The sequence below is a fragment of the Chelonia mydas genome, chromosome 2 (genome assembly GCF_015237465.2).
Source record: "Chelonia mydas isolate rCheMyd1 chromosome 2, rCheMyd1.pri.v2, whole genome shotgun sequence".
Lineage (NCBI taxonomy): Eukaryota > Metazoa > Chordata > Testudines > Cheloniidae > Chelonia > Chelonia mydas.
The window spans coordinates 253,082,316-253,095,500 of record NC_057850.1 but is presented as its reverse complement, the minus strand read 5'-3'; the positions used below and the strand labels follow the sequence as shown (position 1 = coordinate 253,095,500).

Sequence of the window (13,185 nt, the reverse complement as noted above, 5' to 3'; positions counted from 1 at the left end):
CCTTGCCAGAGGATGTTGTGAAGGCCAAGACTATAACAGGGTTCAAAAAAAAACTAAGTAAGTTCTTGGAGGGTAGGCCCATCAATGGCTGTTAGCTAGGATGGGCAGGGATGGTGTCCCTAGCCTCTGTTTGCCAGAAGCTGAGAATGGACGACAGGGGCTGGATCACTTGATGATGACCTGTTCTGTTCATTCCCTCTGGGGCACCTGGCATTGGCCGCTGTCAGAAGACAGGATACTGGGCTAGATGGACCTTTGGTCTGACCCAGTATGGCCGTTCTTATGTCTGGATTTTGCTCATTCATTTCACTGTACAAATAGATGGTTTATTTGCTTTCTCATATATGGGCTACTTGTGGTTTCAGATTCCCAAGGCCTCCTGTGTGCATCGGAGTGAGGAAAAAACACCTCCAGCTGCTTCACATTTTAAGTGCCTGAAATATGGGACAGAATAAGGTTTCGGGGGGGGGGGGCACTCAAGCCAACCATTTGGTTTATTTTAAACAGAACCCTCAGACACCCTCATCTGAGTCTGACGCTACCACCACTAATGCCATCTGGCAGAGAGGTACTGCACACATATCACCTCTCCCGTCTGATCCCACATGCAAAGGGGTTAAGTCCCTGCTTGAGACAGCTCCCGGTCACCTTGAGTTCATTTTCCCACCATTCGTATTCAAGGCGCTAATGCGTACCCCAGCCAATCAGGATATACCACCAGAAGTACTTCCTCTCTGAGAAGAAAGAGATGACCAGAAGAGTGTGCAGGTACAAGCCTTCCACCAGCAGCCAGAAGAAGTTGGCCATGATGCAGTACTGAAAGAAAACCATCGCGGCCTTGCAGCCCACCTGGAAGAGAAGAAAATAACAGAGGTGAACCGAGGAGGTGTTTTCATTGTAAGAGATTCAGAGGAAACAAACAGATTTGCTGGTAATGCTTGTTTTCTACTTAGCCCAGTAGCTGGAATCTGTAGAGTCTGTATTCACTATGGGCTAGATTGTTCCTGGAACTGCACTGCGTGGCCGTGTCATAAGGGAGACCAAGACAGCTGTGCTCTGTTTATGCCTGTCTGGCCTGTCCAGTGGATTTGGGCATGCAGGGGTAAACGGGTCCTTGTACTTGCTGTTCCCCACCGTGGTGCAAATGGGTGAGACATGGGCCTTTGCCTGCTCCCAACACACAATCCCGAGCCAGGACGGGGAAGGTGGTGATTTTCTGCTGGGATAGACCAGCAGCAAATTACTACCCCCACGGGCTACATCATACTGACAGTCTACAAGCTAGCCTTGTCTAAATCAGCCATCAACCCTGTGTCCAGTTCTGGTCCTCCCAGCACCTAAGAGATGTTGCGGAAATAGAGGGGGTTCAGCGATGAGTGACAAAAAAGTGGGGGGGGAAATGGAAAGTCTTCCGAATATGAGATCTTAAAACGATTGCGACTGTTTGGTTTGGAACAGAGATGACTAGGAGGGGCTGTGATAGATGTATATGAAATAAAGCCTGGTATAAAGCAGGATAAGAGCGTGAACAGAACACCCTCTGTCATAATGCTGGAACAAGGGAACAGTCAATGAAATTTAAAGGCAGCAGATTTGAAACTGAAGGGACTTTTTTTTTCCTGACACACATCGAAATTAGCCTGTGGAACTCACTGCCACAAGATGTCATTGAAGCAAAGAGATTGGCTGTATATCTGGACAATGAGCTCAGCTTCATAAGATAAAAAATGTAAGCAATATCGACACTTGGGCTCAGAGTATATGTCAACCACTAACTGCCCAGGGTTAGGCAGAACTGCCCAGATAGGCAGGTTATTACAGAGCTCTTGCCATGAAGCATCTGGTACTGGCCATTGTTGGAAAAAGTATATCAAACTTCACTGACCACTGGGCTGCACTGGCAGGCAGCTCCTGGCTTCCTATAGCAAGGAACTTGCAACCCTCCAGCCTGCATTTTACAGTCACTCACCATTTCTTTCTTGATTAGATTTCTAGCAATGCTAAAAAGGGCATCGATCGATATGCTCTAGGCACCCTTGACATGCTTTAGAAGTACATCCACTAGCATCCAGGAGGCTACTCACAGCCTACAGTTCTACTCCTCAGGAATAAGAGGTGCAGACTCTGGAGCTGGGTATTGACACCCTTCAGATACTTGTAGACAATTGTCCCTTAGTCGCCGTATTGGCAAGCTGGAAGTACATAGGGCCAGATCCTCAGCGGGTGTAAATCTTCCTTTCCCTGACATCAATGGAGCTCTACATCAGGTGAGGGGACCTGGCCCTTTGTTCTTTCATTGTCTTCTTTAAATCTCATGCTAAGAACAATTGATTGGCACATCGGCGCCCTCCTGGGATCCAGATGGTGCCAGCAGCATCTCGCTGCGGGGGGTGGGGGGGGGGGGGAGAGAAGCAGGCAACTGGCAATGCAGCTAACTCCAACAAAAGGGAAGGTGATGAAGAGCTGATGTGACAAGGCACCGTCCACGGCCGCCAAAGCACCGTGTGGGCTCCTGACATCTGTTCGCTTCTCCGCCATCTCGGCGCACACCTGGCGGGTTGGCACCAAGGCAGCTTGCTTGCTTCACACCCAGCGCAGCGGAACGGTAGGGCCAAGCCCTGCTCGCCTCGCTCAGCTGAGTAGCAGTGGGGATTACCAGCGGGAGTAAAGCAAGCCCGATTCGGCCCTCCTGCGGCAGCTGGCACATGGCCGGGAGCCGTTGGGTTCCAGGAAGCATGGGGAGCGATTCTGATGCTGTCAGGCTTTATCAGATGGCACCAAAACCCAATCTGCTCTGCTTTAACCTTGGCGCATCCTCTCTGGAGAGATTGCTTTTAAGCCCTGCCATCTTCCTGAGCTTTTCTGTTCCGAGTACCTAAAGAGCACATGCCAGGTGCTGCACGTAACCAGGAACGGGAAGGCTTTCAAGGGGCCCAGGTGGATGCTCAATCACCGCTCTACTGGGGTTTGCTGCTCTGCAAAAGTTATGTTAGTCCTGCAATAAACAGCCTGCCTGCTTGGGGATCTCTCTGCTCTTAAGGGCTACCTCTGTCCTCAGGGACTCTTCCTCTCCAGGCCGATTTGAGGACTTAAACCACGATTTGAGGACTTCAATAGCTCAGACATAGGTGAGAGGTTTTTCGCAGGAGTGGTGGGTGAAATTCTGTGGCCTGCGTTGTGCAGGAGGTCAGACTAGATGATCATAATGGTCCCTTCTGACCTAAATATCAAATATCTATGAATCTATGATTCAAATATCTATGAAGCTATGTGGTTGGGGGAGCAGGGCCAGCTTGAAGCCTGAGGTCCCCTGCTGGGGGTGGAGAATGGGGTCTGCCGGTCTAGTCTGGGTGCGAGGAAGGGGAGGGGGGATGTGGCCAGTCACCCTCTGCCCTGTTGGCACTCTGCTACTCCAGTTCCTGGCAGGATGGACTCCCCAGGGCCCTGGCCCAGCCCTGAGAGCTCCTGCTCTTTCAGGAGCTCTTTGATATTTCTTTCGGACTCCAGGCTCTAATGCACTGCCGCCCCCGCCCCGCCCAGGGCGACGCGGCACGGCTCAGACAGCAGGAAGAAGCGCCCCTGCCATTTTAAGAGCCTCTTGACTTGTTTACAGAAGGTGGGTGCGTGATAGATCACAGAGCTGCCTGACGTGAATACGCAGCGCCTGATGACTCATGTGCCCGTCACTGGGAAACTGTCTCCCCAGAGGGTGCTTCCTCCAAGGAAGCACAGTAAGAGCAGACTCTGTAACCCACCGTCCTAGGTGATTACCCCACCCCTGGCCGTAGGACCGGAAGGGGAGTAAAAATCACCAGGCACCCTTGAAATGGAAGGAACAGGAAACACATTGTATTTACCTAGCTCTGGCAGCCCAGGGCATTGCTGTGAAAATGATCTGGTCTCGGTGGGGCTTTGGTTTAGTTTGCAAGCAGCACTAGGTTTGAGCTCTCTGGTTTATTCGGTGGAATCGTGGCGGCCGCCAGTTTGGCGAGGTTTGAACTGGGGCCCTCCCAGGCTGAAAGCAGGACTGTGCTCTGGGAGGCCTAAGAGCCTACCTGAAATGGACCAGGAGAGTCATCCACCGGAGAAGCCAGGCTCTGTGGATGGGGCTGTAACAGCCTCTGTGGGCTGGGCACAGAGGGAGGCATGTACCACGTTCGCCAGTGGGTTACACACTGGGTAAAGGAGCGCAGAACCGGAACATAAGAATGGCCCTACTGGGTCAGACCAAAGGTCCATTTAGCCCAGTATCCTGTCTTCCGACAGTGTCCAGGAGGGGAAGCTCTGAACGTTGGCGAGGAGGGAGCTCTCCCTATAACTTGAGCAGCCCCAGCTGAAGAGGAGCGGGCTGTCTCTGTCTTGCTGCCTGAATTTTGAGCAGCAATTCTGAGGATGGGTGGGCCGTTTCTTTAAAACCGTGCCAGGAAATGAATTGGGAAGGGGAAGTTGTTGGCCAGACATAGTGAGAAAGAGGCGGGGTACTTTAGGGATGATCTGGTTTTCCTTAGTCCAATGAAGTTCCTTGTTCAGTGTTAGAAGAAAGCAACTCTGAGATTCTTTGTCACTGACACAGGGCAGCAACCAACAACAGGAAGTGCAAGGGGGATTCTGTGTTTGGTAGCAGGACGAAGGAAAGCAGCGATGCTTGTGATATGGTGCTGGCACCGGGGATTCAATAGGTAGCTCATATTTCCCTCCGAGACATTACGGTTCTGGTGCTGAGGGATACCGTGCTGCTGGATGACACATAAAACCTAGGTCCTGTCTTGTGTTCATAAAGATGCCATGGCACTTTTCACAAGAAGAGGTTTTTGCCTCGGTGTCTGGAGAAACAACTTGGGCTGCTCAGAAACATTTCAAGGAAACACTTTTTTCCCCATTGACTTCAGAGTGAACAGGATCGGGCCTTCAATTTATACCTCTTGAGACAGCAGCTGTTTAAGGAAGGACTGTTTAAAGAAGGGATACTCTAGGGAGGATAGCTAGTGCTAGCTGAAAGGTGATGAGGGTAGCAAGGAGGGAAACAAATGAACATTTCATGCTGCACGAAAGGGATGACAAGGAGTAAATGACTAATGATGGGAAAGGAGCTATGTTACTGGGCTACCAGAAAATGTCTGATGATCAGGAACTATGAAATAGTGGAGCAAACTCTATTGTGAGGTAATTACAGCATATCCCCCAGATGTGTTTTCGGTGAGGCTAGATATGTTGATGGCAATTAATGTTGGGTGCTTCCCCGCTGGAAGCAGAGGATTGGGATTGGCAATCGGAGTGGTCCTTCTCAACCCCTACACCAACCAGCCTGGGGTTCTGCCCCCTGGGAAGTTTTCTGAACTCCAACAGTGATGTTTGGGAGAGCAGTTATGGCTGAATAGCGTGTTTCAGTGCTAAACATGAAGGCGCCCCCGTGGCATGACAAAGAAGGAACACAATTTCCTCATCTTGATAATAAAACTTCCCTATCCATTGTAAGGCTCAGCTAGTTTTATCAAGCAGTATGGGAATGCAAAGTGATACTACATCAGTATTGGATCAGTAAGTAATCTATCCATTTTAGGATTTTATACTGATGCCCATCACCACAGTATCTGAGCACCTTCCCTGTGAAATCACTTGCAATAGTGAGATCCCTAGAGGTCTTAGAATCATAGAATATCAGGGTTGGAAGGGACCTCAGGAGGTCATCTAGTCCAACCCCCTACTCAAAGCAGGATGATCAGGGAGTTATCTTAAGTGCCTATACACAAATGCAAGAAGCCTGGGAAACTTTCCAAGCAGGGAGAACTGGAAGTCCTGGCACAGTCAAGGAATTATGCTGTGATTGGAATAACAGAGACCTCGTGGGGTAACTCACATGACTGGAGCACTGTCATGGATGGGTATAAACTGTTCAGGAAGGACAGGCAGGGCAGAAAAGGTGGGGGAGTTGCACTGTACATAAGAGAGCAGTATGACTGCTCAGAGCTTCAGTATGAAACTGCAGAAAGACCTGAGAGTCTCTGGATTAGGTTTAGAAGTGAATCTTCTTGATGCAAATATCCCCATACACATCTGATGCATGACATTATAATTATATAAGCCACACCTACTTCCACTTCTTCACGGAAGACAGGCGATGGAAGTAAACACTGCCTAGACTTCAGCTGCAGATGTTCATCGTACCCTAGCGTGAGGTGGCAGAGGTGATGTGAGTTAGGGTTAACACCGATGCATGTTTTTTATTGAGCCAACCAGCCCTGACTGGAGGACTATTCTGAGCAGCGTTACTGAATTTGGTGGGTTGATTTCATCAGCCATGATCATCTCCTTGGGCTTGATTCCCCACCGCCTTGCATCTTGTATAGACGCTCACACCTGGGGCGACTGAGTGTAAAAGACGGCCCGTCCGACGAGCGGGCGTTTTACAGTCACTGTGTGGTGGGTGTCAATCACAACACACGGCAGGGCAGAATCAGGCCTGTCACAGCCAAGGCACTGTTCAAACTTCGTGAGCGCATCTACAGCACATCCCCCAGATGTGTTTTCGGTGAGGCTAGATATGCTGATGGCAATTAATGTTGTGTGCTTTCCCGCTGGAAGCAGAGGATTGGGATTGGAAATCGGAGAGGTCCCTCTCAACCCCTACACCGACCAGCCTGGGGTTCTGGCCCCCGGGAAATTTTGTGACGCAGCCGTCCTCGGGAGCATTCAGATTTAAAGGCAGGCACGGAGAAGGGCCCCCAGGAGAACAGGGGCATCGAAAAGGTAGAAGTTGCGTTAATTTGCATGGGAAGAAAAGGGGACATTTCACAATCCTCTGGGGGTCAGTGATTGAAGTGGTTTTGATAGCGAGCTGGGCAGGACGCAGACATCACCTCAGACAACAAGGGGCCAGAGCCTCAGCTGCTGTAACTCATCACAGCTCTGTTGATGTCCGTGGAGCGCTGACACATTACACCAACAGAGGATCTGGCCCAGAATCTAAGAAACAGGGAGCAAACAAGGCCAAATTCAGAGCTGGTGTAAACAGGTGCATCGCTATTGAAATCAATGGAGTTGCACCCGATCTGCGTTTGGGCCAAAGTATTTAAGCAACCACGTGCTGAGTCAGCCGAGTAGAGCTCATGCCCAGGGTGTCGGACGGCCGCGAAGGTACATTGAGGATGAACCACCGGAGGAGATTTTTAGACCGGGACGGGGTGAAGGGCCGTGAGGAGGGGCAAAGCTGGGAACTGGTGAGGAGGAAAGGCTGCTGGGCTGGTATGCGGAAGCTAGTAACACATATTGTTCTTTTCTAAGTCAGGTGGATTAGCCCAACCTCTCCCTGAGAGAAGTTTCTTTCCCACAATGAGAGGCTTTGGGCCAGATGTCTTATGCAGTGACATGCAGCCACCACACTGCAGGCAATTAGTCACTCGCAGACTGACTGAACACTAAAAGCTCCTGCATCATAATCCCCCATGACTAATGACTCTGGGTATTCCCACATAGTCATAAACTAACTGGCAGCTTTCCCCAGTTACCCTAGCTCAGCAGAAACAACTCAACTTGACGGGAGCTGGTTTGAGCACCCCTGTGTTCTGATGGAGGTGCAACGAAACACCCCTCTACTCTGATCCCTGGCGTCAACAGGGGAACGCTCCAAAAGTGGGAGGTGCAAAGTTTATTGATGGCACAGCCAATCTGTAGTGCCAAAGAGTGCAGCTGTGTCTCCGTGCATCTCTCGGTGTCCCTTTCAGAAGTACAGTGTAAAAGAAGGTTTCAGAGTAGCAGCTGTGTTAGTCTGTATCCGCAAAAAGAAAAGGAGGACTTGTGGCACCTTAGAGACTAACAAATTGTTATGCTCAAATAAATTTGTTAGTCTCTAAGGTGCCACAAGTCCTCCTTTTCTTTTAGTGTAAAAGAAGTGGCACTAGGTCATTATTCAAATGCCCCTAAGGGTGGAGAAGGGATAGCTGGAATTGGGGTATATTGCACATTTAGCCTGCATAAAGAGCAAGCGTCAGACTCTGCTCTCTTTGAAGCAACAGTGGGTCATAGTCTGTCCTGCACGTCTCAGGGATGCTGCACAGAACTTGCAGCCCATTGGGAGGAAGCCTAAGGTGGCTTTAAGCTGCTTTTGTGACCTCCCAACCCTTGGCCGCTCTGGGGCTCCTGGTGAAATTCAGACAGCCCTGGGGGCCTGTCTAAGTTATGGCAGTGTCCCTGGGCTGTAGCACTGCCTGGAAACTCTGCCGTGCTGTGTTCTGGAGCCCCCATCCTGACATACCCCTCCCACCCCTAACCCTGCCCCAATGCACCCCCGACTCCAGGGCTTGTGAGGAGGTCATCGGAACACAGCTTTACAGCTGCCTACAACAGTACTTGTGCCTGGAGAATCCTTCCAAGGCCAGATCCAGATTCTTTAGGGTCTGTTTAAGCTGCTCCAGTCCTTTCACATGGCATACGGGAGCTGGAGCAGAAGTGAGGATCACACCTGGTAAGCTTTGCCAGTGACTTCAACAGAAGCAGGACCGGGTCCTAAACTTGTGATAGCCCTAAAACAATAGCATCTTACAGCATGTTTCACCTGCAGAGCGCGTGCCAGACATGAACTAACTCATCTGCATAACACTTCTGGGAGGTCAGTCACTGTGTTACTCTACTCATTTTACAAATGGGGGAACTGAGGCACAGAAGGGGAAGCCCAAATTTTCAAAAGTGGCCTTTAATTTTTGGTGCCCCAGTTTTTAGGTACCTGATTTTAGTTAACTAGACGCATGATCGTCAGAGGTGCTGAGCACGCCTGGCTCCGAACCACGTCAGTGGAAGCTGTGGATGCTCAGCTTGCCTGAAAACCAGGCCCTCAGGGTGCAAGTGACAAAAGTTATTTAGGGGCTTAACTCCCATTGTTTTCAATGAGCTCGACACCTCAGTATCTTTGTGAATCCTACCGTTATCGCTGGGTGCATCTCCCAAACCAACAGCCGCGATCGACATGTGCGTCACTCAAACCCTTTTCCCTGGATGCAACTACCATGATAGCTGTGTCCAGAGCAGGCACCCAATAACTGAGACACAAGCTGAGTCTACTTTGAAAATGTGGGCATTAGGTGACTTCCCAAAGGCCACAGATGGAGTCAGTGCTGGAGTCCAGATTAGAATTTAGGATTTCCTGATTCCTAATCATGCTAGTCTGGGCTTCTGTCCCTGAACAGAAATGATCAGATCACTACATATCATGGGCCAGCTGCCAGTCTCATTCACACTGGAGTCATCAGAATTTCTCCAGTTTTACATCAGTGTAAATGGCCTGGAACCTTTAACGTCTAGAGGGCTCTGTTACTTGCAGACAATGTTCGTCTCGCTGTGAACAACGAGGGTGCTCTATGAATAGTACTTAATGCTCATGGACTAAGATTTATAAGAACAGAGCCACATTCAGTCTGCGCTGAAAGCCCTTTTCCTTCCAGCAGGCTCATTCCACCTGGAAGCACCTGGTCGTTAATTGCAAGCTGGATGTACCTGAATCATTTGACAGCACGGCAGGTGAGTTCTACCCAAGATATAGGCAGCAGTAGGGCAGGTGGGGTCAACCTAGTGCATGCATAACTGCATGTTCCACCTAAAAGACTGGGAGATACTCTAATGGAGGTCTCCAGGAGCAGGCAAACAGTTAACTTGCTTTCCAGCTAGGAGAACAGCTGGAGCCTTATTTGCCGATTTCTCTGCGTGCCTGCAATGCAAGCTATTTTGTGAACTGCTGCCAGGAGCAATCAGGTAAGTGCGAGGAGAAATGCTCTGGCTCAGCCAGTTCTTTGATTCCAGAGTCTGATTCAGCAGGCACTTGGCATTTTGTAATTGCGGATATTGAACAAGGCAGCGTCCCAGCGGGGAAGAGATGATGCTCTTCTCCTCGGAACATGAAGAGCTCTCACAGCACCAGCCTCGGCTCTAAACCTTCCCCACAAGATGAACTGATGCCTTTGAGAGGGGCTTTGTAATTCACACCTTCCCGATGGCTTTTCGCAGACCGCTTTCGCTTTCATCTGACAAGCCATCCCTTTGGACCCAGCTGTTTAAGCTGCTGCCTTCTGAATGAACCTGATCAATCAGCAAGCCAAGAATGGATTTCTACGATATTGGCAATTCAAGTGCAAGGCTTGAGGAAAAAAAAAAAAAGATTAAGAAGGCAGATTTAACAGATTGCTGTCAAATGGGAAGACAGTAGACTCCTCCACCTCTGCCGACATCCTGGGTAGGGCAGAGTTGGAGAGATTCTAGTTCATTTCAAGCCAACACTGCTGATGTATGCTTAGGAGAGCAGGAAATGGGTGGTGGATCTGGAGTGTAACAATATGTAATTATTAGTCTTTGCATTTCAAGGTTTATATTGCAGTGCATTTGGGCTTGCAGATTCTTGGCATGTCCAAATGCAGCAGGGGAACATTTATGGGTTCGCTGTTATCTTTTCTCCTCTGCCTCCTCCTTATTGTATCCACTTGTTGACTCTCGTCTTACGTTTGTATTATATGCTGTTTGAGGCAGAGAGTATCTTTTCATGGTGTGTGTGTCCTAGTACAACGGGGTCCTGATCCATGATTGGGACCTCTAGGTATTATTGCACTAAATAATAATAGGGCTGTAATAACTGGAGAGCTATGTTGCTCATCCGATTTCATGGTATGATGAAGCCCTGATCTCATTATTTCAGCCTCATGTCTCATGACTCTATATACTAATAAAGCACCAATCACTGTATAATCTAAATGCCCAAGGGCCCCATATTGTATTCAGCTACACAATGCATCTTCCACTGATTTCAGTAGGGGTTGCACCAGGTATCAGATCAGAATTAGGCTCCAAATACAGATTTTTTTTCCCCTCCTAATAGGACAACACTCTCTGCTTGGCGCTTGGTGGGGTTGTATTCCATAGGATGGCTTGTCTTTTGAATGAGGTACTTATGGGGGAATATGGCTTATTAGCTGGGGCGTGACTGTCTGTACTGAGGGATGGTTGATGGGGGCAGAGGAGTCTTGCATTATGTTCTACCAATTTTCCTGGCTCCTTTCTGAAAACACCTAGGAGCAGGTCCTCTCCTTCTAGTCCATTCTCTGGGCATAAGACCCAGAGGAAGTGTAAATATCTCTTCTGGCACAGAACCCGTGTAACTGGCTCCTAAGCCAACCTCCAGCACAAGAGGCGCGTCCGGAGTGGGGAGGAGCCAGGGGTGGAGTTTGCTGTGCTCTGGCTATGCTCATCTAGCAGATAGGCCCTTGGGGGCTCTTAGCAACGGGTGGATGTTAGAGCAGCTCTCATCTGCAAACCCCCCGTGTGCCGTTACTGGGAGACATGCAATGGATTTCCAGCAGAGATTGCGGACTCTGGTTTGGACCTCCCTTGAAAAGGTAGCATACAAAGACCCCTGTTGAATCTATACAATCTCAGGCAACATTCCCTTCTCATCCCCTTTCCTTAGGGGCGGCTGACTGTTCGCTTTTATCTCCTAACCCTTGGGTGTTTGACTTGGGAGGATGGGCGGCAAAGCTCAGTCACTGCTCATGCAGTGGAAGTGAGAGAGCGTTTCCAGAATCTAGTGAGCGCATCTGAAAATGTGGCTATAAACATTTTTGCTGACCTCCCCGCCCAATCTGTTGCTCCCATGGGCCCCTTGTTTACTCTGCCCTTTGTGGAAGAACCAAGCCTGGCCGCTAGGGATGAAATCCTGCTCCCGTTAAAGCCAGGAGCAAAACTCCCATTGACTTCAACAGGGCCAAGATTCCACCCCCAGGGACTCATTTTCAGAAACTCCAGATGATGTCGATGGGAGCTGAGGGTGCTCAGTTCCCGAGACAATTGGTCCCTGGGTGCTGCCACTTTGCTTATCTTTGCCCCACCCCACCCAGGCTCTTAGATATCAGCAGAGAAAGCAAATTACAAATCCGAGCAAACTAGACAGAGCTGGTAAAAGCCCATCTCTTTATTCCCTATTTTCCTTTATTGCAGCTGTAACCTGTATTCAAGTGGGTTTGCACCTCTCCCCGCCCCTTTAACTTCCTCTGTTCTACAATAAAGGGGAAACCAGGTCCAGTTCAATGGGACTCATGCTTCTAAATCTCCTGGGTGCTTGTGAAAACTCCCCCTTGGCATTTTAAGGTCATGAAACAAAGTGCTGAATTGCAAAACTAGCTGAATTCTCAGCCGGTTCACCTGCCCAGGGCCCAGACGTGTAGGTTGCTGAGGAGTGCAGCTTAGCACCTGTGCATATCCACTGAGCTTCCAGAGGCCCTTAATATGGGGTGCTGATAGAAAAGAAGTGGCTTCTAACTGAGTCAGTTAAGCTGCAGCTCCCATGGGCTCAAAATGTAGCGCATCTCGGTTTAAGTGAGACGAGGAGCTGAAATTCTTCAGTGTCTCTATTAGAAGGAATTTGGCATCTACCATGAAAAAACTCAGTGGGACGAGGAGTTCCCGTTAGGTCTTGGTGCACCAGGGAGATGTTCTACTACATGGTTCTTCAGCTTTCGCTGCCCCATGGAGTTCCAAAGCTACTCAGCCACAGATGAGATGCACTTGAGTTGGGTTTGCGCCACAGCATTCAGACGGAGGCCCACACTGAGGACGATCTCTAATGCAGAGATACAGGTTTGTTACAGCTGTCCTGAAGACGAGATACACAGGATATCTACAGACTCACACTGAGTAGGCCAAATCCTGCCCTCTGCTACACTTGTGTGTCACTCTGGGGACTGGAGAGGCTGGGAAGAGGCTACCAGGCTCAATCCTGGTCCTGCTAAAGTCAATGGGAGTTTTGCCACTGATTTCATTTGTAACAGGATTGGGCCCATAGTGATTCATAACAAGCTTTAGGCAGCAGCCTGACCCAAATGGATCCCCAGGCCCCATCGTGTAACTGTGCCCTTTCTTTCTGATTTAACCCTACTCATATCAGCTGAAAGGATTTTAAATGTCAAGACATTTAAAATCCATCTCTATTAATACAAGGTGTGGCTTCTGGTATTATACGAGCATGCAATACATAAACCAGTGTCAGGGTCAGATCCTCAACTGGTGTAAAGCTGCAGGACTCTATTAAAGTCAGCGGGGCTATGCCAGTTTGCATCAGCTAAGGATTTAGTCCTAGGAGGCTCTTTGCCCTCACCTACTTGGGCACTGTTAACTTCACACAGTAGTTTTACACTGGGGTTACTCATTCCGCTG

General features: G+C 49.4%; 1 protein-coding gene across 1 annotated transcript in view; it reads right to left on the bottom strand.

The window, feature by feature from the left end:
* The window catches only part of LOC102936412 (vasoactive intestinal polypeptide receptor), a 178,196-nt gene that overhangs the window by 24,606 nt on the left and 140,405 nt on the right, over positions 1–13,185 (bottom strand). Inside the window, exon 7 of the mRNA XM_007055553.4 lies at positions 696–849. Within this exon, the coding sequence (XP_007055615.2) occupies positions 696–849 (154 nt within the window). The remainder of the gene's footprint in view (positions 1–695; positions 850–13,185) is intronic.